Source organism: Eptesicus fuscus, chromosome 18, assembly GCF_027574615.1.
Source record: "Eptesicus fuscus isolate TK198812 chromosome 18, DD_ASM_mEF_20220401, whole genome shotgun sequence".
NCBI lineage: Eukaryota > Metazoa > Chordata > Mammalia > Chiroptera > Vespertilionidae > Eptesicus > Eptesicus fuscus.
The window spans coordinates 1,465,302-1,490,003 of NC_072490.1; the positions used below are offsets into that span (position 1 = coordinate 1,465,302).

Consider the following 24,702-nt stretch of genomic DNA (forward strand, 5'->3'; position numbering starts at 1 on the left):
AGAGCAGCACCCGACTCCGCTGCCGGGCGTGAAGTCACGGCACCCCGGGGACCCCGCGTCTGGAGCCCGCGCCGCCGCACGCAGGGGCAGGGACCGGCGTGGCGAAGGCGCCGGAGCAGACACGCGGCCGGGCTGGAGCCTCGCGGGGTGCGGCCCCGGAGCGCGGGTCGGGCCGGGACCAGGGGCCTGCGAGGGGCGGACGGCGGGGCCGGAGGCCGGGAGACCCTTCCCAGCCGGCGGCGCCACCAACCCGCTCCCCGGGCTGCGCACAGCCCACCCGCCATCCCCAGAGCAGCCGCGCCCCGAAAGCACCCGCTGCGGAGGCTCCGGGGACAGAGCGCCGGCGGGTCCGGGTTCGAGTGCCGTCAGGGCACGTGCCCCGCCTGCGGCTCCACGCCCGCAGGAGCGTCGGGCACAGGGCGCCATGTCTGAAGGCCAGCCCTGCGCCCCGCTCCCCGCCTGCTGAGGGCGGGGCTGGGGTCACGGCTACCCCATCACCCCGCGCCGGGCGGCGGGCCGGGGCCCCAGCCCCAGGGAGGGCAGCGGCGCTTTTAACGGGCTTTTGGCGGGACTTTCCTGGGCGGAGACCGCCACACCCGGAGGGGAGAGCGGCACGCGGTCCCTCAAAGGGCCTGTCCAGTGACGTGACCTAAAGGCCAGGCCCCGGGGAGGGACCAACTCAACTGCGCCGTGAACCTCACACCTGCGAGCGCGGCCCACGAGCCTCTCCTCGCCCCACAGCCGCCCTCCTCTGGGGAGAGCCCGGGCACCCCTCCCCGCCTCCCCCCTCCCCCCCTCCTCCCCACACACCCTCTCGGCTCCTCGGGCTCCCGCCTCCTGGGCCTCAGTGCAACCTGCTCCATCCGCGGCCTTCACGGGGGACCCCACCCTGCTTCATGATTTACTTTTTAAAAGTATTTTTATTGCTTTCAGAGCGGGAGGAAGAGACATCAACTCAGAGAGAGAAGCGTGGCCCGGCTGCCTCCGCCCCCCACGGGGCATCCAGCCCGCAACCCGGCACGTGCCCCGAGCGGAAGGGACCCGAGCTCCTGGAGCCACGCGGCCGGCCTGGTTCCCGGTGTGACCGCCACCCAGAGCCACACCCGCCCTCCGGCGGCTCCCGCTTCACGCCCAGGGGCCCCGGGCGCTGTCTCTCCTCCGTCCTCTCTGCTCCGGCTCCCAGCTGGGCCCCCTCTGACCGCGGCAGCTCTCCCCGGCCACTCCCCTGCCCAGCGCTCCTCGGCCCACGCAGGACCCCCCACGCCCCGGCCCCTGGGCGCCCTTCCACTCCGCATGCCGCGGGCAGGTGGCTTCAGTGGCCCCGCAGTGGGTCTGCTTCGGCGCCGGGATGGCGGGCGGGGCGCGTGGGCGGCAGCTGGGGGAGGGGAGGGGCACGCCTCACGAGGTGCGCGTGCGTGGACCTGGCCAGGATCCCAGCCGTTAAAACCGTTAAAACCGTTAGAACCGTTGAAACTATTAGTCACGTGCTGCAGCAGGGGCCGGGCCCAGGGGGCGGGGCGTGATCCCCATTGGTCAGAGCAGGCCCTGGGGGCGGGGCCGCGCATGCCTAGCGGCTTCCACGGGGCCCAGGGCTTTGGAAGCCAGAACGGCTCCCTCGGGCCCAGGCGTGTGCGGCCTCAGAAGTGGCGGCGGAAGGGGTTCGGGCTGGCTCTCGGGGCGCGGGGAGGAGGGGGACAGGTGGGAGCCGAGGGAATTCCCGGGGGCCTCGAGGGGGAGTTTCCAGGACTCAGGATTCCTCGCTGGAGCGCGCCTCGCGGTTCCTGGCCCCGCTCCTTCCTGCGAGGGCGACGGCGCTGGTCCTCCCGGAGCCCGACTTACTCGCCCCGCCCCCCAGTCTGGCCGGGCAGTGGGGTGGACGGGGAGGCCGACGGGGTTTGCCTCGCGGACCAGGCGCGGGGCTCTGGGTTAGTCCCGGGCCGGAGCACGAAGCGGCCGATGAGAGACGAGGGCTGCGGGAGGAGGGCGGGCCTGGCTGAGGCCGGAGGGGCCACCGGCTGAGGGGGAGGAGCGGAGGGTACGTTCCCACCCCCATACCGTGGCCTCGGGATTCTCCGCGGTGAAGACTTGACGGTCGGATTGGGGCTCTACGCCCGGAGGCCCCCTCTTCAGCCCACGTGTTCTCCCCTGACCTCCACCTTCCTGTGGAAATGGCCGCGTTCCTTTTCTTTTAATGTTTTGATTGATTCAGAGGGAGGGAGAGAGAAGCATCAATGGTGAGGGAGTCGTTGATGGACTGCCTCCCGCACGCCGCCCCCTGGGCACTGGGGACCGAGCCTGCCCCCGGGCTGGTGCCCTGACCAAACCCAACGGTGCCCTGAGCCAGGCGGCGGGCGACGTGGTCGCATTCTTCACTCACACCTTCACTTCGGTGCTTCCTTTCATAGGATTGGGGGGGGGGGTGCCCTGGAAACCTTGGCAAAGTGTGCCTTCCCGTTCCGCACCTTAGGTGACCAGTGCCCTCCCTAAGCCCGCCTCTCCTCCGCGGTCAGGGAGCGTCACCAGTGGTTCTGCCGCTGAGAAGGGAAAAGCCCAGACGGAGCGTGAGGACAGGTGACAGCCACGAGGCTGAGCACATCAGCACCGCGTGGTCCTCAGACAGAGTCAAGGGGATAACCACGGAGTTCCTTCTCCCGCATTGAAGAAACCCCCTAAGAACAAGTCACCCGGCTGGTGTTGCTCAGTGGACTGTGCGTTTCCCAGGCATCAAGAGGTCGCTGGTTCGATTCTGGTTGGGGCACATGCCCGGATTTGGGGCTCCATACCCAGTAGGGGACCCATCAATGATGTTTCTATCCCTCCTCTCTAAAAACAAAACTTTTTTTTTTTAAGACAAGAAAGCTAAAAACGTTAAATAAAAAGGAAGTTAGGTCTGGAACTAGGGGAGCAGTATTCTAAACCCAAAGCCACATGCTATAGAAATTACTCTCCCATCAGCATAGACAGAAGTGGAAGACAAGAGGATTTGTCTTGTAGATTAAGTATAAAGGCCTTAAATAATGGTCTTGTGCTGATGTGTATCAAATTGTCTATATCCTAAATCTAGACACTAGGACAACCTATTTTTTTCCTCTAATTTCACAGTAAATACTTTCTGAGTACCTATTAGGTGCCAGGCACAATTTCTAGATTCTGGGAATATAGCAGTGATGGGCAACCTTCTGAGCTTGGTGTGTCAAACTTCGCCAAAAAACTGAGCCATAACTCGGGTAGTGTGTCACTTTGAGGAAAAAATTAACTCCAAGACTCTAGTCGCAAATGTTTCATCCTCAGGAGCAGCAAATGTTTCATCCTCGGCATGCGGCCGCGTGTCATCAGAAATGGCTACGCGTGTCAGTGCTGACACGTGTTTCATAGGTTCGCCATTACTGCACTAGGAGGAGGAATTTCTGCTAATGTGGATAGAAGAAAAATTTGGGCTGTCAAAGAAATAAGTAAACCTGAGTCAGAAATCTAATATTTACTTCAATTCACCTTCTTTCTTTAAATATATAGTAAGTCTGTGCTGATCTAGGGACCTGAAATATAATAATTGGAAGACAATCATATGTATTTTTAAATCTGTGGATACTTGGAAAGTTTTGCTCCATTGTCTTAATTTAGATCCCAAGTATTTTTTTCCTCTAATTTCACAGTAAATACTTTCTGAGTACCTATTAGGTGCCAGGCACAATTTCTAGATTCTGGGAATATAGCAGTGAACAAAACAGACAAAAATTCCTGTTCTCAAAGAGGTTAACATAAAACAAGACAAAATATATAGTGTATTAGAATGGTGATGTACTGTGGAGAAAAAGCAAGGGAGAGATATAGTGATGGTTGAGGTATGATTTTTAATAAATAATTGAGAGAACACCTAAAGGAGGTGGGGAGGCCTATGATGTTGATAATCTGAGCGAGGAGTGAACCAAGTGGAGGGAGCAGGGAGCTGAAGTTGGCGTGTGCCCAGCAAGGGGGAGCAGCAGTGAGAAGCCCCATGAAAGGTGTGGAATAGAGTGCAGATGAGAGGCAAAGCTCAGGGGAGACTGCAGAGGACACTGAAGACAATCAGAACGCTGGCTTGTGTTTTGAGAGGGTAAAGCAGTGGAGCAAAGGGGTAATCTGACTTAAGGTCCGAGTGACTGCTTTGTAGAGAAGAGAATATGAAATGGGATAAGGGGAAATCAGGGAAACCAGTTTGGAAGCCATTGCAGTCATCCAAGCTGGTGGCAGTAGAGTAGGGGTGTCAGGTTTAGCAAATAAAAATATAGGCCACCCGTTTGGTAAAGTACAAGATTGTCTAACCCCGTGGTCGGCAAACTGCGGCTCGCGAGCCACATGCAGCTCTTTGGCCCCTTGAGTGTGGCTCTTCCACAAAATACCATGGCCTGGGCGAGTCTATTTTGAAGAAGTGGCATTAGAAGTTTAAGTTTAAAAAATTTGGCTCTCAAAAGAAATTTCAATCGTCGTACTTTTGATATTTGGCTCTGTTGATGAATGAGTTTGCCGACCACTAGTCTAACCATTATGCTGTACACCTGAAACTAATACAAAATTACATTGAATATAAATTGTAATTGAAAAATTAAGAAAATATAGGAACCTAGTTACATTTCAATTTCAGGTAAACAAGTATGTATATTATACTAGTGGCCCGGTGCACGAATTCGTGCACATTGAAAGGAAATTAATTAGAACTATTTTAATATTGCTATTCGCCCTTTATAATTGAAGTGTCATCCAATTTCACGATTGACAATGACAGATGGAAAACATGTGTGCGACTGGCACTAGCGAGAGCTTTATGTGTATCGCGCATGTTCGAGTCAACTTAGCCTTTTATAGATATAGAATAAACTTGCTTAATTAGATCTGCTTTCTGATTTAGCTAAACTTTTCCCAGCCTACTGAAGCACTCCAACTTCTCTTTTAGGTAATTGTCAGCAACACAGCAGTAAATACCAACACACAGCTTATTACTGTAGATCATGCAGGGAGAACAAAGGATAAAATATTTAACTGCAGCAGTGTTTGACTATATTCTGCACAGTGAGAAAACCTGAAGTTATTTTCAAGGTCCACCATTTCTTCTTTTCAGTTGGGTCAAGATTCTAAGCTTTCTAAATCTGTTTTCTGGCTAATGAAAAGAAAATAGGATTTCACCAAGTCTATGTACCTACTCCAGGACTTCTGAGAGGATCAAATGAGATGAGGCACTGGAAAATGCTTCACAGACATTTGGTTAAAGTGTAAAATGTTTGCACCTGGCTATAAAGCAAGTCATGTTCTTGGGCTGAAGAAACTGCAAGGAGGCTAGTTGCTAGGGAAAGGAAGCTGGGCATTGCTATGTGAGGTCATTACCTGGATGGAGGGAAGGACACGGCATATTAGCCTTTTATATAGATAGATCCTTTTTAAATTAAAAAAAATTTTTGTTAACCCTCACCTGAGGATATTTTTCCATTGCTTTTCAGAGAGTGGAAGGAAGGGAGGAAGCAGATGGGAGAGAGAGAAACATGTGAGAGATACATCGATTGGTTGCCTCCTAAGCAGGTATGTACCCTTGACTGGAATCGAACCCAAGACCCTTCAGTCCAAGGGCTGATGTGCTAACAGCCAAACCAGCTAGGGCTCTTCTGCCCATTTTTAATCAGTTTGGCGTTTGTTTTTTTGGTATTTATTTGTACACTCCCTGCTGGGGATCAAGCTGCAACCCGGGCATGTGCCCTTGACCGGAATCGTACTCGGGACCCTTTAGTTCACAGGCCAACGCTCTATCCACTGAGCCAAACCAGTTAGGGCTGTGGGAAGGCTTTTGCACAAAGCACTTGTTCTTCGTCCAGCTTCTTTACTGCCCAACTCCTCAGCTCTCTTGGCATTCCAAGATCCTATTGTCCAGGAAGAACTGCTTATACATTAAATCATTGTATCAAGGAAATGAAGTGGAATTTATTGGGCTTTTTCTAAAAGGAGATTATTAGTAGGATGGCAAGAGAAAAGACCTAGAAAGCAGAGGATGGAAGTTGGATTTACTATTTCACAGGTGACTGGGCTCTCTGTTGGTATCAAGGAGAGAAATTTGTACGAAGTTTAACAACAGAAAATGCCTGTTTCTGGCTCATAGGTAATGGGAGTTTTCACTAATTGAATGAAAATATAACTGCTGAAATGTCCTCATCTACATATCATCACCAGTAAAGCAATCTTGGGGGGATTATATTAACCTTTTAAATTAATGTTTCTCTTTTTTTTAATAGGAATAATCATAAGAAATGAATTTTAATGTCTGGAATATCAAAGATATGCTCAGCATTCCCTCAGCCTCTGGGTAAGTTTTTCGGTTATGTAGTCTGATACTTAAAGATCTTTTAGTTATATTTATTTCATAGAAAAAGGCTCCCCTTCCTGTTGGTTATAGAGTTACCCCATATAGTTTCTTCCCCTTGCCTGTACTGCTGCACCCTCCCATGCTGTCTTTTTCCTTTTGCCTATTTTATGATGATAAAAGCACTGTGCATTCAGCTATGTGTGTTAACTGAGCAATGACTCTGTGTCCAGCACTGGGCCTAGGGACTCTGATGCCCAGGGACTGTGAGAGTTAGACAGTCTGCTTGGGCTACCGAAGCAAAGTGCCATAAATGGATGGCTGAACCAACAGAAATGTTCTCAGTGTTGGAGGTCGGAAGTCCTAGAACCTGATGCCAGCATAATTAGTTTCCGGGGAGAGGTCCCTTCCTGGCTTGCTGTGTCCTCACATGGGAGAGAGAGAGAGGGCCCATCAGGAGGGTCCCACCTTCATGGTGGTGTATGTTGTAGGTTTAAAAGTTTACATAAATGATATGTAATAGTGCTCATTTAGTTTTTACTTTTTTCTGAACTCAAAATTAGATTTTGAGACTTAGTCATGTGGTTATATGTAAATCTAGCTTATTGCTTAGTTATATGCATATGCCATATCCCTTTAGTGATGAAAAGATTCAACTTTTAAAAAGATAATGTTCTCTTAATCCCTAAAAATTTTATGATCTTTGATCTCCAAAATGGTGTTAATACCCTACAGTGCTATTATACAAGCAATAATGTTGTTATTGTTTGAATTCCCATCTGATTGTTCCCAGGTTGTTGTAATCAAAACACCTGGCATTCAACTTTTTCTTGTTTCTTTATAGGCCATAGTGGCAGTGTTCAGGGGACTGGGAAGTCAGAATAAGCTAGCACTCTGCCCAGAATATTCTAAAATGAATAGTGATTTTATTTGTTCAAGATGTTTTCCATTTGCTAGACTTATCTTTTCTTGCTTAATTTCAGGACCACTAAGTCATCTAGCTGGGCTAATAATCAGAGTGATTATTCCAGTCTCAGTGACTCTCAGTTCCTCTTTGGATCCCAGTTCTGTCCAGAAAGTTCAGAGACCCTGTCAGCACCTTTGGACGTTGGTGTCCATTTGAGAGACCCAAAACCGTTACAAAAGGGTTCTCTGGATGTGAGTCTGACTGCCAGAATTTCTCTGCACACATTTCACCACCATTATGGAGATAAGCTATAAAGATGACTTATTCTGTTGGATTATATTTACTCTTCTAAATGGATTTGTGCTTATTGGTGATTCGCTTGACTTGGTAGTTTGAAATGCAAAAAATGTATTTGCAGTTTCTTCTATTACTAAAGCATCCTCTATAATCCTATATAATAAAATGGTAATATGCAAATCGACCAAACGGCAGAACGACCTGTCGCTATAATGAGCACTGACCACCAGGGGGAAGACACTCAATGCAGGAGCTGCCCCCTGGTGGTCAGTGTGCTCCCACTGGAGGAGCGCTGCTCAGCCACAAGCTGGGTTGATGGCTGGCAAGCGCAGCAGTGGTAGCGGGAGCCTCTCCCTCCTCCGCCACAGCGCTAAGGATGTCCAACTGACGGCTTCTAGTGTAGAATTGTTCCAGTACCTTGACCATGTCTAGAGAGATCCAAATATTGCATGACATTTTCTATGACTAGTCATACTATTATTTATAAACATTTCATAGGAAAAAAAACTTGAGAAAAATTGGAATAAAGTACATAAATTTTATTTCAGATGGACATTTTTTCTAGGAAATTTCAGGTGCTTTGTGATTATAGTGCACTGTGCTACCTTGTCTCCTTGAAGAAGGACATGAGGGTTCTGAGTTAATAAATAAGGGCCAGAGTGAGAACCAAGTCTCTTGCGTCCTTGACTTTTTAAGACCAGCATGTCTTCTTTTGTGAGTCAAATAATTTTATGTATTTATTTTGGTCTAGAACTAGATTTGATTTTATATACAGATTCATCTGTATCAAACAGAAACTTAACAAATAACAAATAAGATTAGCTCAGTGCTTTAAGTAGTAGGGTATGCTGTGAGATGAGTATTTCAGTACAAAAACTGTGCCCAGTGGCATGAAGGAGCAAATGTACTCCCTGACTGCTCCAGAGTGTGCTTTGCATCAGATGCAGGGATTGGCTCACCATGTGTCCGCATGCCCACTGTCCAGTTCATGTCCATCTTGCCAGCTACTCTAGACCACCAGCAGCTGAGCAACATCAATTTGAGCTAAACTTGTTAATATGAAAATGTTAACACATCACCTCAGAGATAGCATAAATAATTCTGTGTAGTAAACAAACTGAGGGTTGCCAGAGGTGGGGAGAGGAGTAGGATGTTGGGCAGAAAAGGGGAAGGGGATTAAAAAATACAAACTTTCAGTTATAAAATAAGTCCCAGGAATGTAATGTACAGCATAGGGGATAGAGTCAATAATCTATAATAATAAAAGCGTAATATGCTAATTAGACCAGACGTCTTTCCGGACAACCTTCCAAATGAAGCTGGGGCTGTGAGGGAAGCCCGGGTCCTGGGTGCCTGCTAGTGGCCAAAGGGAAGCCAGTGCCAGCAGCCGTGGGAAGGAAGGCCTACTCTTGCACAAATTTTGTGCATTGGGCCTCTAGTGTTGTAATAACTATGTAACATGACAGATGGTTACTAGACCTAGATCACACAGGTGATGATCTGTCACTTTGAAAGGTCTATAAGTGTTGAATTGCTATGTTGTACACCTGAAACTAATATAAATAATATTGTATATCAACTATAATTAAAAAAATTTTAAAGATATAAATAAAATAGTTGATGGGAAAAAATAATTAGCTATTGTTGCCTTTAAATTTATGCAATTGATTTTAAGCCATTTTAGCTGGCATTTTATATCTCTCTGGGCCAGTAAGGCAGAAACTATATTAATAAAAAGAGTTGCTTTTTTTAAAATATAATTTTTTGTATATATGAACAAAAAAGGAAATACTACATGCTATGTTATTTAATATGATTTGCACTTACTAGTATTATGATTATGACTCTGCATTGTATAGAAAATAGTGAATGTTATAGGTATTTTTATATGTGAAATGCTATAATGATTTTTTAACAGAATGAACCTAGTATTTTCACAAAGTACCAGACAAAACCCCAGCTGTTTGAAGAAGATATAAATGATGGAGGCTTATTTCCTCTTCCTTTGCCAGTTGGAAAATCAAAAGGCCTTTTGGAACAGTTTGAGGAGAAAAAGAAAATAGCAAAAGATAAATGTGACAGGTATGCAAACCTTTCAAGTAGACAAGATAACTTCTCTTTTATGAGGAAAACAGAAAGTGGAGTGCCAATAGTAATTCAATTTCAGCATGATAGCACTCTTGCCTTCATAGTTCATCTAATTATTACTCTTGTCGGGCCAGTGTGGCTCAGTGGTTGAGTGTGGACCTATGAACCAGTAGGTCACAGTTTGATTCCTGGTCAGGGCACATGCCCAGGTTTCAGGCTCAGTCCTCAGTAGGGGGTATGCAGGAGGCAGCTGATCAATGATTCTCTCTCATCATTGATGTTTCTATCTCTTTCTCCCTTCCTCTCTGAAATCAATAAAAAATATATTTTTAAAAATTACTCTTTATTTACTTTCTTGACAGTATAACTTGTGGCAGATTTGAATATGGCTGCCACAGTTTTGGCCCCTCTGAAAAGTCAGCTAAAGGACTTCTTAGAGAAATGCAACATTCAAGTAGCATTATGTTTATTCTACCTAAAATTCTGCCTTTAATTTGTTTTCTTTTCAGATCATCAGAATTAGGAAATAAGATAACATTATTTGTTTTAGGAGCAAGAACATAGCATGTGCCCTAGCTGGTTTGGCTCAGTGGATAAAGCATTGGCCTGCAGACTCAAGGGTCCCAGGTTCGATTCCGGTCAAGGGCATGTACCTTGGTTGCGGGCACATCCCCAGTAGGGGGTGTGCAGGAGGCAGCTGATCAATGTTTCTAACTCTCTATCCCTCTCTCTTCCTCTCTGTAAAAAATCAATAAAATATATTTTTAAAAAAAAGAAAAAAAAAGAACATAGCATGTGCCCTAGCTGGTTTGGCTCAGTGGATAAAGCATTGGCCTGCAGACTGAAGGGTCCCAGGTTCAATTCCAGTCAAGGGCACATGCCTGGGTTTCAGGCTTGATCCCTAGTGGGGGCGTGCAGAAGGTAGTCAATGATTCTCATCATTGATGTTTCTCTCTCTCCCTCTCCTTTCCTCTCGGAAATCAATAAAAAATATATTTTTAAAAAAAAAAAAGAACATAGCATGTGAATTCTTAAGTACACAGTGCAGGCTAATTTTCTCACTTTGAAATGTTGCTATTTTTTCAGATATACCCTAAATTTTATATTTTTTTAGTGTTATTGATTTTTAAAACAAATATGTGAATAATTGAGAGCCTCAATATCTTCTATATATATAAAAGCCTAAGCGACCATTACAACGGAACGACCTGTCACTATGACACGCACTGACCACCAGGGGGAAGACCCTTAATGCAGGAGCTGCCCCCAGCCCGCAGACCCCAATTACCAATGGGGCCTGCCAGCCAACCTCCTGGTCCCTCCCCCTGGTCAGCAGGCTCCAATCACCTGATTGGGGTCAGGCTCTGGGCTAAGACAGGGAAACAGGGGTGGGTGGCAGCAGACACGGGCAGTGAGGGAAGGAGGAGGCTGGGAACCTGATCGGCCTTGATCACTGGCAAGGCCTAGGGACCCCACCCGTGCACGAATTTCATGCACCAGGCCTCTAGTTTTTAAATAAAGTGAAGCCATTGAGGAAATTAACGTGTTCATTTCTTAGTAAGTTATTACCAAGGCAACATCTTTAGGTATCACAGAAATCATAACACCCAAGCAGAGATATACTTTATCATTTCTGTGGCAGTGAAGATGTATTGCTTAGCATCACCACTAGTGCTCTGATGTTGAAGGAGCCAGAATTTTTAAAAGAATTCCTAGATTAGGTATCTGTTATACTGCATAACTATCTTCCTTTAGTTAGAAAAGCAAAATGCTCTACTTGAAGACTTTGTTTCTGTTGATAAATAAAAATTTCCCAGACTTTGACAGACTTCTTTGCCCTAGGAATCCAGGCTCTAGCACCCTAAGGGCTTCTCAGAGGCCCCTCAAGGCTGTGGTAGGGGACTGCAGATGGGCGGGGTGCCCTCACCCTCTTACTGCTTCAGATAGATCAGTCTTAATTTTTTTGTTCTCTGGGCCTTTGGGTTATATTTTGTTTGATATTTCTGAACTGAAAAAAATTCTTGAAACATTGAGTCCTACTTGATATTTCCTTCTTTCTTTCCTTCCTTCCTTCCTTCCTTCCTTCCTTCCTTCCTTCCTTCCTTTTGGCCTTCCTTCCCTTTCCTTCCTTCTTTCTGTTTCATTTTCTCTATTTTTTATAGTAAAATGAATTTCTGTTAACAATTATTTACAAGTTGGCAAAAAATGTATATAGTATTTACATAGAGAAAATAAATGATGAGGACTCTGGAGAATTTCTCTCTATTAAAAAGAATTCAAGGCAGTGTCCCCTTGCCAGTCCCCTGGACCTGCTTCTTGCTTCAACAGTGGACAGAACAGACCCAGGGCCACCCTTTCTTCCAGCCTCTGACCACCCTCCAACCTCTTTTCCAACCACCTCAGCCATCCTCATCCTCTGAGACCAGCCAGTACTGTTTGTTTTTTTTACCTCAACTCCCGATTGCTGAACAACCATGAGCTCCCAAACTCATAAGAATTATTCCATCGAGGTGGAGGCTGCGGTCAACCACCTGGTCAACCTGCCCCTGTGGCCTCCTACACCTACCTCTCTCTGAGCTTCCATTTCTATCATGACGGCTCTGGAGGGTGTGGGCCACTTCCATGAGTTGGCCGAGAAGAAGCGTGAGGGTGTCCAGTGTCTCTTAAAGATGCAAACCAGCACGGTGGCTGCATTCTCCTCCAGGACATGCTGAAGCCTTCCCAAGATGAGTGGCAAAACTCAGGACACCGTGGAAGCCAACACAGTCAGAGTACCTGAACCAGGCCCTGTTGGAGCTGCAGGCCCTGGGTTCTACCCACACAGGCCCTCAGCTCTGACTTCCTGGAGAACTGCTTCCTGGGTGAGGAGGTGAACCTCATCAAGAAGATGGGCGGCACCTGACTCACCTCTGCAGGCCCCCAGGCTGGGCGGGGCAATTATTTCTTCAAAAGGCTCCTCCTCAGTGAGGGGTCAATGGGGGAAACAAAGGAAGGACATCTATAATACTTTCAACAATAAAGTTTTTGGTGTGTTTTTTTAAAGAACAGCTGCTCCTCTAGCAGGACTAGGAGCCTTAGAGCCCAGAGGCCATTGAGGGACCTCTCTGCATCCCCTGGTGTCTGGCTTTTGCCTGAGCCTCTCCCTGAAAGCACTAGTCATCCTTTTAACCACCCTGGAGCCTCTCCCATGAACCAAATAGAAATGTTCAAGCTTAAAATACTGATTTATATAATGGGCAGAAAAATCATAATTTTAATAAATTCTGGCAAAAAAAAATCCAATATAGCTATAGAAACATTTTTCAATCTTTATATCCTTATCACTCTGTAACCACTCTAGATGGCCCAGGAAAATTATATAAACTATGATTACATTTTCCTAATGTTCAAAATTGCCTTTCTTTTTTGCTTAGTTTTCTATGTAGGAATCGTAAGTCTATTCCCAAATGCAGCAGCCAAACTGAAAAAGCTGCTTGTTACATATTTAAATGCATCAGAAATTCTTTCAGTGTCATTTTCTTCTCAGAGGCATCCTTCCCAATTCTGATCTGAACTTGGGACTCTCAGTCTGTAGTGCAACTGTTATCTGAGTTGGATCCTCTGCCTTGGATCTATGTCCGCTTCTTTCTTAGTTTACGCCTTGGGTTTGGTGAAGCATATATTTCAGAAACTTTCTATAACAGTACATGGCACCTAAACAATTTTTTGAGAACTTGTGTATCTGGAAGTTCTTTATTTTCCCCTCACAGTTCATGGCAAATTAGGCTGGATATAAAATTCTAGATTGGAAATTCTTTTTCCTCAGCATTTCTAAAGCATTGCTTCCTTGCCCTGTTGCTTTATATGTTGCTTTTTAAAATCTGATGCCATTCTGATCCTTGATCCTGTGTGTGTCACTTGCTTTTTTCTTTCTGGAAGTCCTTAGGACCTTCTCATTATCCATAGTTTTGAAATTTTATAGTAATGTGCTTTAAAGTGGCATGTCGTAATCCCTGGGCATGGGGTAGTTCCTTTTGACCTAAAACTTAGGTCTTTCAGTTCTAGGAATTTTTATTATATTTCTGAAAAACCTCCTCTCTATTTTCACTCTTCTTTCTTTTTTATCTCCAATGTTGGGTATGTGTTGGATCTCCTTCATTGATCCTCTAACTTTTAAAATCTATTTTCCATCTCTTTGTCTTTTGTTCTATTTTCTATCATCTTTCCTTAGCTATTTCTATCATATTTTTATCTCTACTTCTATTTCTATTATGTTTCTAACTATTGTATTTCTTTAATTTCTGTTATATTTCTAGGTACCCTAATTCTCTGCTTTTATATTTTAATAACTTTCTATTCTTAACAATCTTGATTAATTTACTTTTTTATTTTTAATATATATTTTTAAGATATTTTTAATATTTTTATATTGGTAATATACCAATATCTTTCATGGAAAAAAAACAACAACACATGGTTTGTAGATTTCCAAATGGTTCTATTAAATTCTCCTTTCAAAGTCGGTCTGGTGGAGCACGAAAAGATTTGGTATGAAAAGTTGTCCTATTGGGGTTTGAAAATTGATATTTATATTTGTATTATGTAGATTAAAGAAACAACAACTGTAAAATGTTTAAATGACAATCCATATCTGAATCTTTTCAAAAGCAGGATATTTATTTGAGGAATAATTATAATTTCTTTTCCATTAGAAATGAATATTGCCCAGCAGGCATGGCTCAGTGATTGAGCGTGGACCTATGAATCAGGAGGTCACAGTTCGATTCCCGGTCAGGGCACATGCCTGGGTTGCCATCCCGATCCCCAGTGTGGAGCATGCAGGAGGCAGCCGATCAATAATTCTATCTCATCATTGACCTTTCTCTCTCTCTCTCTCTCTGAAATCATTAAAAAAGTATATTAAAAAAGAAATGAATATTGTTCCCAGAATTGTCTCCCTACTTCCTCATTCTATTATTTTGACTATTATAGTCACATTAGACTAAGATGTGTCCAGGAGTTAGGAGTCAACGAGGTGATGGGAATTTTTCAGCTCCATTACCTTCTGGGAGCTAAGATGTAAATGTCGTCCATCACTGGCTAAAGCGGAGTTATGTGGCAGAGAACTGTCAAAGCCTGTCTGTCCTACGGTGGTAACTACGTGAGCTGCTAAAATGTAGCCTCATTTAAGATGCATATAGAATGAAAAAGAGAAAAGTGGTTTGTTTGCCTTGGAAATGGTCATGAAAGTCTGTTCTCCTTCCTCAGCTGGCCACTGAGGTTTCTCGGGGTTGGCTCTCCAGCTCTGACCAAGTTTGAGGCTACACTAGGCGGATGCCTGCCATTTCATGGAAGCGGTTCTGTTTCAATATGTCACACACATGTATTCTCTTTTTTCCCTCCTGTTCCAGGGAGGCTCTGCACAGCTTCATTTCCCATGTCCGAGAAAGCATCCACAAGGTAAGCAGAGCTACGTTTCAAAGAGTTAGAACATCTTACACTTGAAGAAGTTTAATAATTATGTTGTCTTGACTTTAGTTCATGTAGAATAGCAATATATTAACAACTTTTTTATCATTAAATGACAATTCTCCAAGTTAGTTACAATCTGTGAATTTTTTTTCTTAATTTTGGGTTTCTTAGTTGCAGACATCCGTGGAAAAGTCTGAGGAACATCTCAGTTCAAGAAGCCAATCTATTTTGGATTCTTTGGAGACTGTGGCCAAGACCTGTGAGTGTCTCCTGTTTGAGGGCATCAGCAGAGGGCACTGGAGCATGAGTGAACTTTGTGACCCTGGCCAGGTTTCTGCAGGTAGTGAGGTTCCATTCTGCGTTTGAGATGCCAGGCTGGGGACAGAAGGTTAGTCCTGAAGAGGTGACGCGCACTAAACGGGGTAGGGGGCCCTCTGTGTGGGAAGGCCCCTGTCCCAGTGCCTTTTGGGCAGCACTGATGTCCACTCAGTCACGCGCTGGAGCTCTGCCAGATTTCTCAGCTCCCTGCCTGAGGCAGTCACAGCATCGCCAGTCTCAGCTCAATGGCTGGCTGTGCTGTCGAGAAAGGCATTGCTCCCGGAGGGCTTAGAAATGAAGAGGCTGTTCCCTTAGGGCTAGAATACCCGTCACCGCTGTTCTCCTGGCTGCCTTGGTTTCCGTGAGAGCTTTTCACAGTGAATCACAGAATCTTTCTTAACCTCAGTTGCAGTTTGTGGTTGTAGGGTCCCCTGCTCTACCAATTAGTGAAATACATTTAACTGAAACTATGATCCTGTCCCTTAATAAACACAAGAGCCATCACCGCTCTCCCTCGGCGGACACCTCCCGGAACCAACAGCTAGACAGCAAGATGGTGGCTGCATCTGCACTTGTTTGCATTTGTCTGGGTGTTTATTTTCTATTTGAAACAAATTGAAGCCAACTTACTCAAATGCCATGGGATGGATTGCTCATGATTTACAAAAATTAATGCCTTTGTGTGGCTTAGAAATCAATCCCCATATGTCTGCAAAGAAGCACTGTACTGTCTGCTGGCTTCCAACCTGGGTATCCCACACACAGGGCAACTGTGCATCTGTTTGGAAACGGCTTCTGGAAGCCTAGAACTGCTACCCGCACAAGCAGCAGCAAGACAGGGAGCAGAGCAAACCGGGAATGCTGCCTTTGTACGACGTGATGGAAAATCTCACGCTAAGTGCCCGAGGAAAGCACTGCTTTCCGCATTAAACTACGTGCATTACAAGCAGGACTGCAGCAACGCTGTGACATGTAAGGTCCAGAACGGAAGGGGAGCGCCCAAGGCCCCAACCCAAAATCAAGGCAGAGGGCACTGGCGCTCAGTCTGGCTTATAGGAGGCGTGGGGTCCTGACCCTCCACCCCTGAGGGCTCCTTAACTGTCAGAAGGCAGGCCTCAGGAGAGAGCCAGCCGCAGGATGAGCAGGAAGACTGTGGCATCGATTAATTAGAAAGCCAGTCATTCTTGAAAATGGGCACAAGCACCTGTCCTCAGTCATCCCTTTCTTGGCAGGTAGTGATCAGGAGCAGGAAGTTAGTCCTGGGAGAGCATCAGACAAACCCTCTGTCCCCAGCCAGGCAGCCCCGCGGCCCAGAGCACTGGCCTTGCAGTCGCACGTGCTGCAGGCGTCAGTGTGAGCGCGCTGTGCCCGCGCCGTGCCCCTAGGAAAGGGGAGTCTCCTGCGGGAACGTGCTCTCTGTCGCGTGTAATTGGTGCCTTCACAGGAGGTCTTTCCCGTCACAGTCGGCCTGTTCACCCAGAAGGATTACTCAAAGCCATTTAATCGACCTCTTCCTGTTCTTCCTCTAAGGACACCAGGGACCGGAGTAATGAAATGAGTTTCTGCCCTGGCTGGTGCGGTCAGTGGTTAGAGCATTGGCCCGCATTCGATGCCCAGTCAAGGGCACGTACCTGGGTTGCAGGTTTGATCCCAGGCCCCCCATCGGGGCTCCTGCAGGAGGCACCCAATTGATGTTTCTCTCTCCCCTTCTCCCGCCCTCCCTTCCACTCTCTCACAAGCAATGGCACTCCGGAGCCAGGCACACAGACCGGTGTGAGACAAGGTCCCACTGCCCCCGGTTCTGTTGCTGCTGTTTTTCATGAGCTGCTCCTTGGATGTGCGTGTGTTTTGTGTCAGGAGAGGAGTTACGTTCTGATAAATAAAGGTAGAAAAATAAAAATATACAAAAGCAATGGGGAAAATATCCTTGGGTGAGGATTAAAAAATAAAATGGATTTCCAAGGCCATCCACATCCTACTTTATCTTGGGTTTAGGTGAGCTAATTAGAAGAGAGCAGTACTTTTACCCAATAGGTATCAGTTCTACTGAAAAATATGATCATTTGGCCCTAGCAGTTTGTCTTAGTGGACAGAGTGTTGGTCTGCGGACCGAAGGGTCCCTGGTTCAATTCCGGTCACGGGCATGTACCTCAGTTGCAGGCTCCTCCCCAGCCCGGACCCTGGTCTGAGCTCATGTAGGAGGCGACCAATTAATGTGTTTCTCTCACACTGACATTTCTCTCTGGCTTTCCCTCTCGCTTCCACTCTCTCTGAAAATCAATGGGAAAATGTCCTCGGGTGAGGATTTAAAAAAATTAAAAAATATATGTATATGATCATTAGGATAATAAAAAGAAGGCGCCACTATAAAAAATTAGAAAATATCTTATTTTAGAAAATAGATAACTCTTACATCAAAACTAATTTCATATGAATTGATGCATTAATATAATCATAAAGAGAACTCTAAGAAAACATGGCCACGTTTTTATAATTTTGGAGGAATGCCTTTCTCAGCAAGGCACATGTCATGAAGAAGAATGAGGCCATCTATGTGAGCCATGTTGGAGGGAAATATTTACTCCTTGTTCAGTGAAAAGAGCTCATTTGCACAGAGTTTGCTCCAGGACACATCTCGTGGAGAAGTGTGACCAGTCAATGAACAGTGGGAAGAGTCGCTTGGAAAAAAGGGGGGACTGAGGAGTCTCCTTTTATACACGGGGCCCCGAGACCGCTGCTCTGGCTCTCAGCACGGCAGGGAAAGCGAAACCACAGACAGGAGAGTCGCTGGTCAGCAGCGGAAAAGCATCAGCACCCAATCTTGTCTCAACGGAGCCGCTATCCGATCGCTCAGAGGGAAGAACGCCGCAAATCCTCCCGCAAGGAGACCACAGATTGGCCAGAACATGGGAGTGGGTTTAAAGTAGCATTTTTACAAAAAAGTTAAAAATATCTGCTGTTGGAGCCAAAGCAGAAATGAAGTGAGTCCCCTTCTAGAGGACAGGGACACACACACACACACACACACACACACACACACACGATCTGTTTCTATGGATATGCATATGTAGCAATACAAAATTCTAGAAACTGCTCCTAACGTGAAATCCAGGAAGTGGAGCCAAGGTCTGCATGGGAGAGGTTTGATCATTTTTCATTGTATTCCACTAGTATGGTTTTGAGTCATTTTCAGAAACTTTTTAAAAGAGAAAAAAAAGACTTTGAAAGTAATGAGCTTAATACAAAAGCTCCTTCAGGAAGGCGTGTTTCCAGGGGACAAGGAGAGAATACACGGACACAGCTGTGTTCTGAGCACAGCTCTAGAACCAGCACTTCGCTTGCCTTGCTCATTCTCTGCTTCTGTGTTGGCCATGCTCACTGTTGCTAAGGAACATTGCTATTTAGGAACTCATCCAGGGCAGGGTAATTACATTTGCCTTCTACTACAAAAATCTACACGGATGTCTGGGAAACTATTTGAACAATTGAGTTTAGGAACAGGAATCCAGCACTGGAAATAGAAGTAAACATCCTTTTTCTAACTGGTTGACACATGGACTTTAACTAAAAATCTCTTACGTTTTTATTGTGGTAAAATACACAGAACACGATTTTTTTTTGCAACACCACACCGGCCTGTCTATTCCCAGTCCTAACAAGCGCTTCCTCTGCCTCAGATCCTTGGTACTTGCTGCCTCCTGGGCCTGAATGCCTTCCCTAATCTCTGCAGGGCCAGCTCCTTTCCCTCCGGCTTCTCCGTCTCCACTTTGCTCACCTCATTTTTCCGGAGTGGGTGCCCCTCCTGTTGTTGTCATAGCCCCTGTGGAAGCATCTGTTCCACCTCATTCTGTGCATGTTTACTTGTTTACTGCCATTTGGAGCTCAGGCTGTGGCTCCAGACCTGCTGATCCTTCTTTAGATCCTCGTTTTAGGGCTCGCCTGCTCATCAGCCTGATGACCCTTCTCTATCTCAAGTGTGTATTGACTAAACGAAAGAGCATCTTCACATGACAGCAGTCTGGCAAGAGGATGGTGATGACTCATTGCAACAACGTGTTATTAAATAAATATATGTAAATCCATATGCAAAAGAGGGGAACCACTCTCAGTCCTGAGCAGCCAGCACTCAGGTCACCACGCCCAGTAGAGCCCACGTGAATGGGGGATAAGAAGTGGAGGGTGAGACGTGATGGTAGAGCACACACGGTGCCACCAGCAGAGAGAGGGACACCCAGGCCAGACAGGAAAGCATGTTTCCCAGGAGGAGACTGAGAGCAGAGGAAGGACAGCAATTGGAGGGGGGCCCCGTGGGACGGGGTGGCGGCTGACCGGAGGGCAGAGTGACAGGATGGAGGCAGAAGTGCTCCAGGCTGCGGGAGGAGCGGCACAAGGCCAGAGGGGGAGAGGTCGCTTAGGAAACATTGCCTAGAGATGCGGAGGCCGGGGGTGGGGGTGGGGGATGAGCCAATGTAAAGTGGGGCCAGTGGGGTGCCACTGAAAGTTTCAGTGAAGATTTCAGAGGGGGCATGACCATACCTGCTTTCTAGGAAGATCCCTCTGCTGACAGGGCCCAGAAGGTGGGCCAGGAAGGAGCTGTTCTCTGGGCCACAGGTTTGAGGGTCCCCAGAGGCGCTGAGGTTGAGTGTGCCAGGCCGGGCTGTCCTTAGGGAGAGAGGAAGACAGTGGAGGAAGCACCCTGCTCTGGCGTCCTCTCCTCGCCAAGGCTGATCTGCTAGCAGGGCAGGCTCCGGGGCCCTGCCAGCCTCCCCTGCCTCTCACCACTGGCGGGGACACCGCCTTCTGAGGTGAATTGTCCTTGTTCTGTATTTAGTGCAAGAAACGGCGCGGGCCCAGCGGGATGTGCTGGAAGCAGTGCAGGACAGAGGCAGCCTGGAGCAGGCCGTCCTGGAGATGCAGCAGAAGTCTGAGGCTGTAAGTACAGGCCCAGCTCCTTCCCTCCGGTGTGTTGTTGGCTTTGGCACTAAGGCCCAGAGCGGCATCTGTAATGTTGCACATTTCAGCCAGGAGCAGAGGCCAACACAACACAGGCCCCTTGGTAACGGGCCAGGGCAGGGTCAGCTCCCTTTCCCAGGACCCTCCAGCAGGTGCGGCCTTCGCTCGGTCTGCCCGGATCTGCGGGCACTGTTGGTGACGCTCTTCCTTCCACTGCCTTGCCCCAGCGACAGGCGGAGATCAGAGAAGTGAAGTCCGGCCTGAAGCTCCTGGAAGCTGCAGCTGCCCAGCAGAGCAAGGACCTGCAGCAGCTGTGCGAGCAGCTGGCCCAGCTCAACGTGCCCGGCGCCCTCGCAGAGCTGAAGAGCTTCATCTCCGGGCCTCGGGGCCCCGCGCACGTGACAGACAGCACTTCCCAGACCTCACCCCCGCGGGCCCAGGCCCAGCGGGCCTCTGGGGAGCCAGCGGCGGGGCAGGCCCAGGCCCTCCCTGCGACGCGGGATCTGAGGATGGGCGCCCGGCGGCCCGGGGAGTTGGATGTCTGGGGTGAGGGAGCAAAGAGGGCAGCTCTCCCAGAAGAGGCAGCTGGAGCAGGAAAGAGAAGCAGGGGAGCCCGGGACAAGGCCGTACAGACTAACCTCAAGAGTCAGCTTATTCCCAAGACCAGCTCGGAGAACTATGGCGCCAGCACCCCGGGCCACCGGGCCTCTGGCGTCAGGACCCTGGTTGCCCACGGAGCCTTGCGGCTTATGTCCCCGGATGTAAACAACTTTGTAACCAGCCCAAAACGTCCAACCAAAGACGTGTGTTCAGGTGGCCCTGGTGAGCAGGGGCAGGCGCCGGGAGAACACAGGGGGAAAGGCCAGCCGCCGCCCCGGAGCACCCGCAGAGGCAGGCCCCCCGGCAGGAGGCAGGAGCAACCCCAAAGCAAAGCCTGTGCCTTCCGCCCTCAGCGCCCCCAGCCTCCCGGCCCCGGCTCACAGAGGGCCCTCCCGGAGCAGCAGGAACCCCGTGCTCAGCCCCTGCGTCGGGGGTTCCTGGGGCGGAACCCCACGCATCCTGCCCCGGGAGGAGCACTCAGACCCAGGACAGCGCAGGCAGCACGCGGGGCCCTCCCGCAGCTCAGCGGGCCCTCCTCCCAGGACAGCAGCCAGCGCTCTGACAGCTCCCAGGGGGACCCCCGAATGCGCTGGTTCAGCGACCTCAACCCTGAAAGCTCCCAGTCCCCTCAGGCCAAGCAGCCGGGGAAGACTGTGCTCTACGACCTGGGCTTTGACAGCAGCGACGAGAGCTGCTGAGGAGCCGGCGGCTGGTGGGCGGTCCCCGGAAAGAGGAACTACCGCACCCCAGCTCACAGGGCAGAGGCTGCTGGGAAGGGGCAGGCCTGGCGTTCCGGTGCTGCCCACGCCGGGCACTGGGGACAAGGGCGCCCTTTCTTCCTGGAGTGAAGCCGGTGGGGGAGCTGGCGCTGTGTTGTGGGTGCAGGGGCGCTGGCTCCACGGGGACCCTGGGAGCAAAGGGCCTCTCCGGGCGGAGCTGAGGGAGCAGGACTTCAAACGCTTTTTTTTTTCTTCAAAATATTCTCTACACGTGACCACTCTCTCCCGGGGCCTCCAGATTGTTTATTTTCCCCAGCATTGCTGCCGAGCGTTTGCGTTTTGGTGAGTGGACCGGCCATGCTAGTCAGTCCCGGTGAACGGGGAGCGCTAGAGCTGCCGGCGACAGAGGTGGCACCAGACAGGTGCCCGAGCGCCGCTGCCCACGCCACGTGACTCCACTGTCCTCCGGCTGTGGCCCCACGGCCTGCCTTTCGATGAACGCCCACGAGGGCGGGGGGGGGGGGTGGCGGAGAGCAGGGCTGTGGGAGACGTTGCTTTCCCTTTATGTCTTGCTGAAGTTTTTATTGTTTTGCAATGTGTTTCTTTTGTAAAAACTAAAAATAATAAAGCTAAAACTTTTCCAATTGTGCTTTTTCCTTGCGTTAAGCTCTTGAACTGCTCTCTCACCCGCTGACCTGGGAAGTCACGTCGGTGAGCGGCAGCCTTTCCTCCCCCGGCTGCCCGCAGGCCGCTTACCCGCCTTCCCTGTCCGGCACAGTCCCCGGCGGACGGGATGCGAGGGGACCGCTTGGAGGGAGGGCTGCGGACAGCGGACCAGCCGGTGGTGACCGGGACCGAGGGCTGCGGGGCGGCTGCTGTTTGGCCGCCGCCCAGGCTTTCCCAGCACGAGGCTCACAGGGGCCAGAAACGGGCACAGCGGGGCCTGCAGGGGCGGGGGCATGAGACCCGCCAGCGGTACCACCCTGGCCTTCCCTGGGCCTAGCTCGGGGCCAGGCTCCCGAGAGCTCAGGGGCTGACACGTGCCCTTCCCTATATTCCCACGGGGTGAGGGGGCGGGGCATTGGCAGGGGCCCATGTTCCCACTTACCATACAGACGGCTTCCAGAACCTGCCCGTTCCAAGCCAATGCCATAATGACATGGGGGCAGTGGTTCGCAAGCCGCATTTGCACCTTTTCCCGTCTCCAGGGGTGTGTGCAGCCAGGTGGGAGAGTAATGCGCCTGCGCCGCCTGTGGCGGGGACCAGGGCCAGCCAGCTGCTCCCCTCGCCAGCCCAGGCCTCTGGCTGCAGCCGAGCCTCTCGCTGGCTCACGGCCCCTCGGCCCCTCGGGGAGTGCAGACTCGGGCTCTGCCTCGGCCGCCTGGCCCGTCCCTGGCAGCTCCTCTGCTGGCTCTCTCCGGTGCTGGGGCCGGGGAGGAAGGCTCAGCCGGACGGTCCTCCGGCGCCCACACTGGCTCCGGGTGGCCCAGGGTGAGTGGAGGCTTGAGGCCAGAGGGATCTGCACCTGCTTTGTTTCTCAGCAGGTTTTGGGTGGAGTGGATGCTGAGGAGGAACCACCTGGGGCAGAGAGGTAGGAACAGAAAAGAGAGTGCACGCTGTTTGCTGATCGCTTTATGACCAGGACCCGGGAGCAGAGCACGCCCCGTGCAGAACCGCACGCAGGTTCAAGCCCGAGGTGCGCCCTCAGGCAGGGCGGGGGCTGCAGCCCTCACTGCTGGAGGGGGCGCTGGGTGTGCGGTGCGGCCGCGCTAATGTCCGAGTGGCCCCGATGGAAGCAGATGGAGTGTCAGTTTCATGTGTCAGTAACCACTGAAGTCCTCCCCTCCGAGCGCCGGGCGGGGCTGCACTTAATGTCAAACTCCTCCTCAATATGGCCGCCACCCTCCCTGGTCTCAACGCCTGGGGCGGGGGCGGGGGGGGGGCACATCCCCCAGTCCTGCTGCCTCTCCTCCAACACAGCCTTTCTGATCACCACGGAGCAGGGCTGGTCTCCTGGGGGAGGGCCGGGGCGCACCTCTGGAAACCATTTATTACTCTACGTTGAAAGTTTAATCATTTTATTTTTTAAATATATATTTTGATTTCAGAGAGGAAGGGAAAGGGAGAGGGAGGTAGAAACATCAATGATGAGAGAGAATCAGTGATCAGCTGCCTCCTGCACGCCCCTCACTGGGATCGAGCCCACAACCCGGGCATGTGCCCTGGACCGGAATCGAACCTGGGACCCTTCAGTCCGCAGGCCGACACTCTACCCACTGAGCCACACTGGCCAGGGCGAAAGTTCAATCATTTTAACTCAAAGCCGAGGCCTGTGGAGAGCTCCCTCAGCATTTATGGCTGTGGCCTCATCAAAGGTCTGTCCAACTTTTAATGCCAACGCCGGCCCGCGGCGCTGTGACAGCTGTGACATCCGGAGGGAGGAAAGGTCAGTGACTGTGCTCCGGGCACGGTGTGTGTGTGGAATGCGCAGGGAGTTTATGCCTAACAAGCCTGGGCTAATTAAATCACTGCCCCAGCCATCAGGAAAGGAGGTGCTGTGTGTGTATTCCTCAGGCTGTGCCTCTGTGCCCGCCAGATGCGGGGAGCATGACACCGCCCAGATGCGTCCCAGGAGCCCGCAGGTCTGCGGCCCTTTGGATGCTGGTAGAGATTTGGCTCTGCCCTGGGCCCTGCCTCCTCTGCCTTCCCAGGGGTGGGGTGGGGGTGGGGGAGGCCCACGGCCTGGGCCCAGAGAGCCACCTAGGGTAAGGTGACCAGATTGTAACATTGGGAAAGCGGGACACCATTGCCCGGGGTGGGGGGAGGGGATGTTCTTTTTTTAAAAAATATACTTTATTGATTTTTTACAGAGAGGAGGGGAGAGGGATAGAGAGTTAGAAACATCGATGAGAGAGAAACATCGATCAGCTGCCTCCTGCACACCCCCCACTGGGGATGTGCCCGCAACCAAGGTACATGCCCCCGACCGGAATCGAACCTGGGACCCCTTCAGTCCACAGGCCGACGCTCTATCCACTGAGCCAAAC

The 24,702-nt window shown here is 49.7% G+C and overlaps 1 protein-coding gene across 2 annotated transcripts; it reads left to right on the forward strand.

The window, feature by feature from the left end:
* Positions 1–132: 132 nt before the first annotated feature.
* IHO1 (interactor of HORMAD1 1) lies at positions 133–22,153 on the forward strand. 2 transcript variants are annotated; one of them, XM_054708069.1, is made up of 8 exons: positions 133–147; positions 6,255–6,325; positions 7,306–7,480; positions 9,445–9,608; positions 15,005–15,053; positions 15,237–15,324; positions 20,215–20,315; positions 20,564–22,153. In XM_054708069.1, the coding sequence occupies exons 2-8, from the start codon at positions 6,270–6,272 to the stop codon at positions 21,632–21,634; spliced, it is 1,704 nt and encodes a 567-aa protein (XP_054564044.1). In that variant the 5' UTR covers positions 133–147; positions 6,255–6,269; the 3' UTR covers positions 21,635–22,153. The 2 variants fall into 2 exon arrangements, with proteins under 2 accessions (XP_054564044.1, XP_008155783.2); XM_008157561.3 differs by lacking the exon at positions 133–147 and adding an exon at positions 6,075–6,121.
* Positions 22,154–24,702: the final 2,549 nt, after the last annotated feature.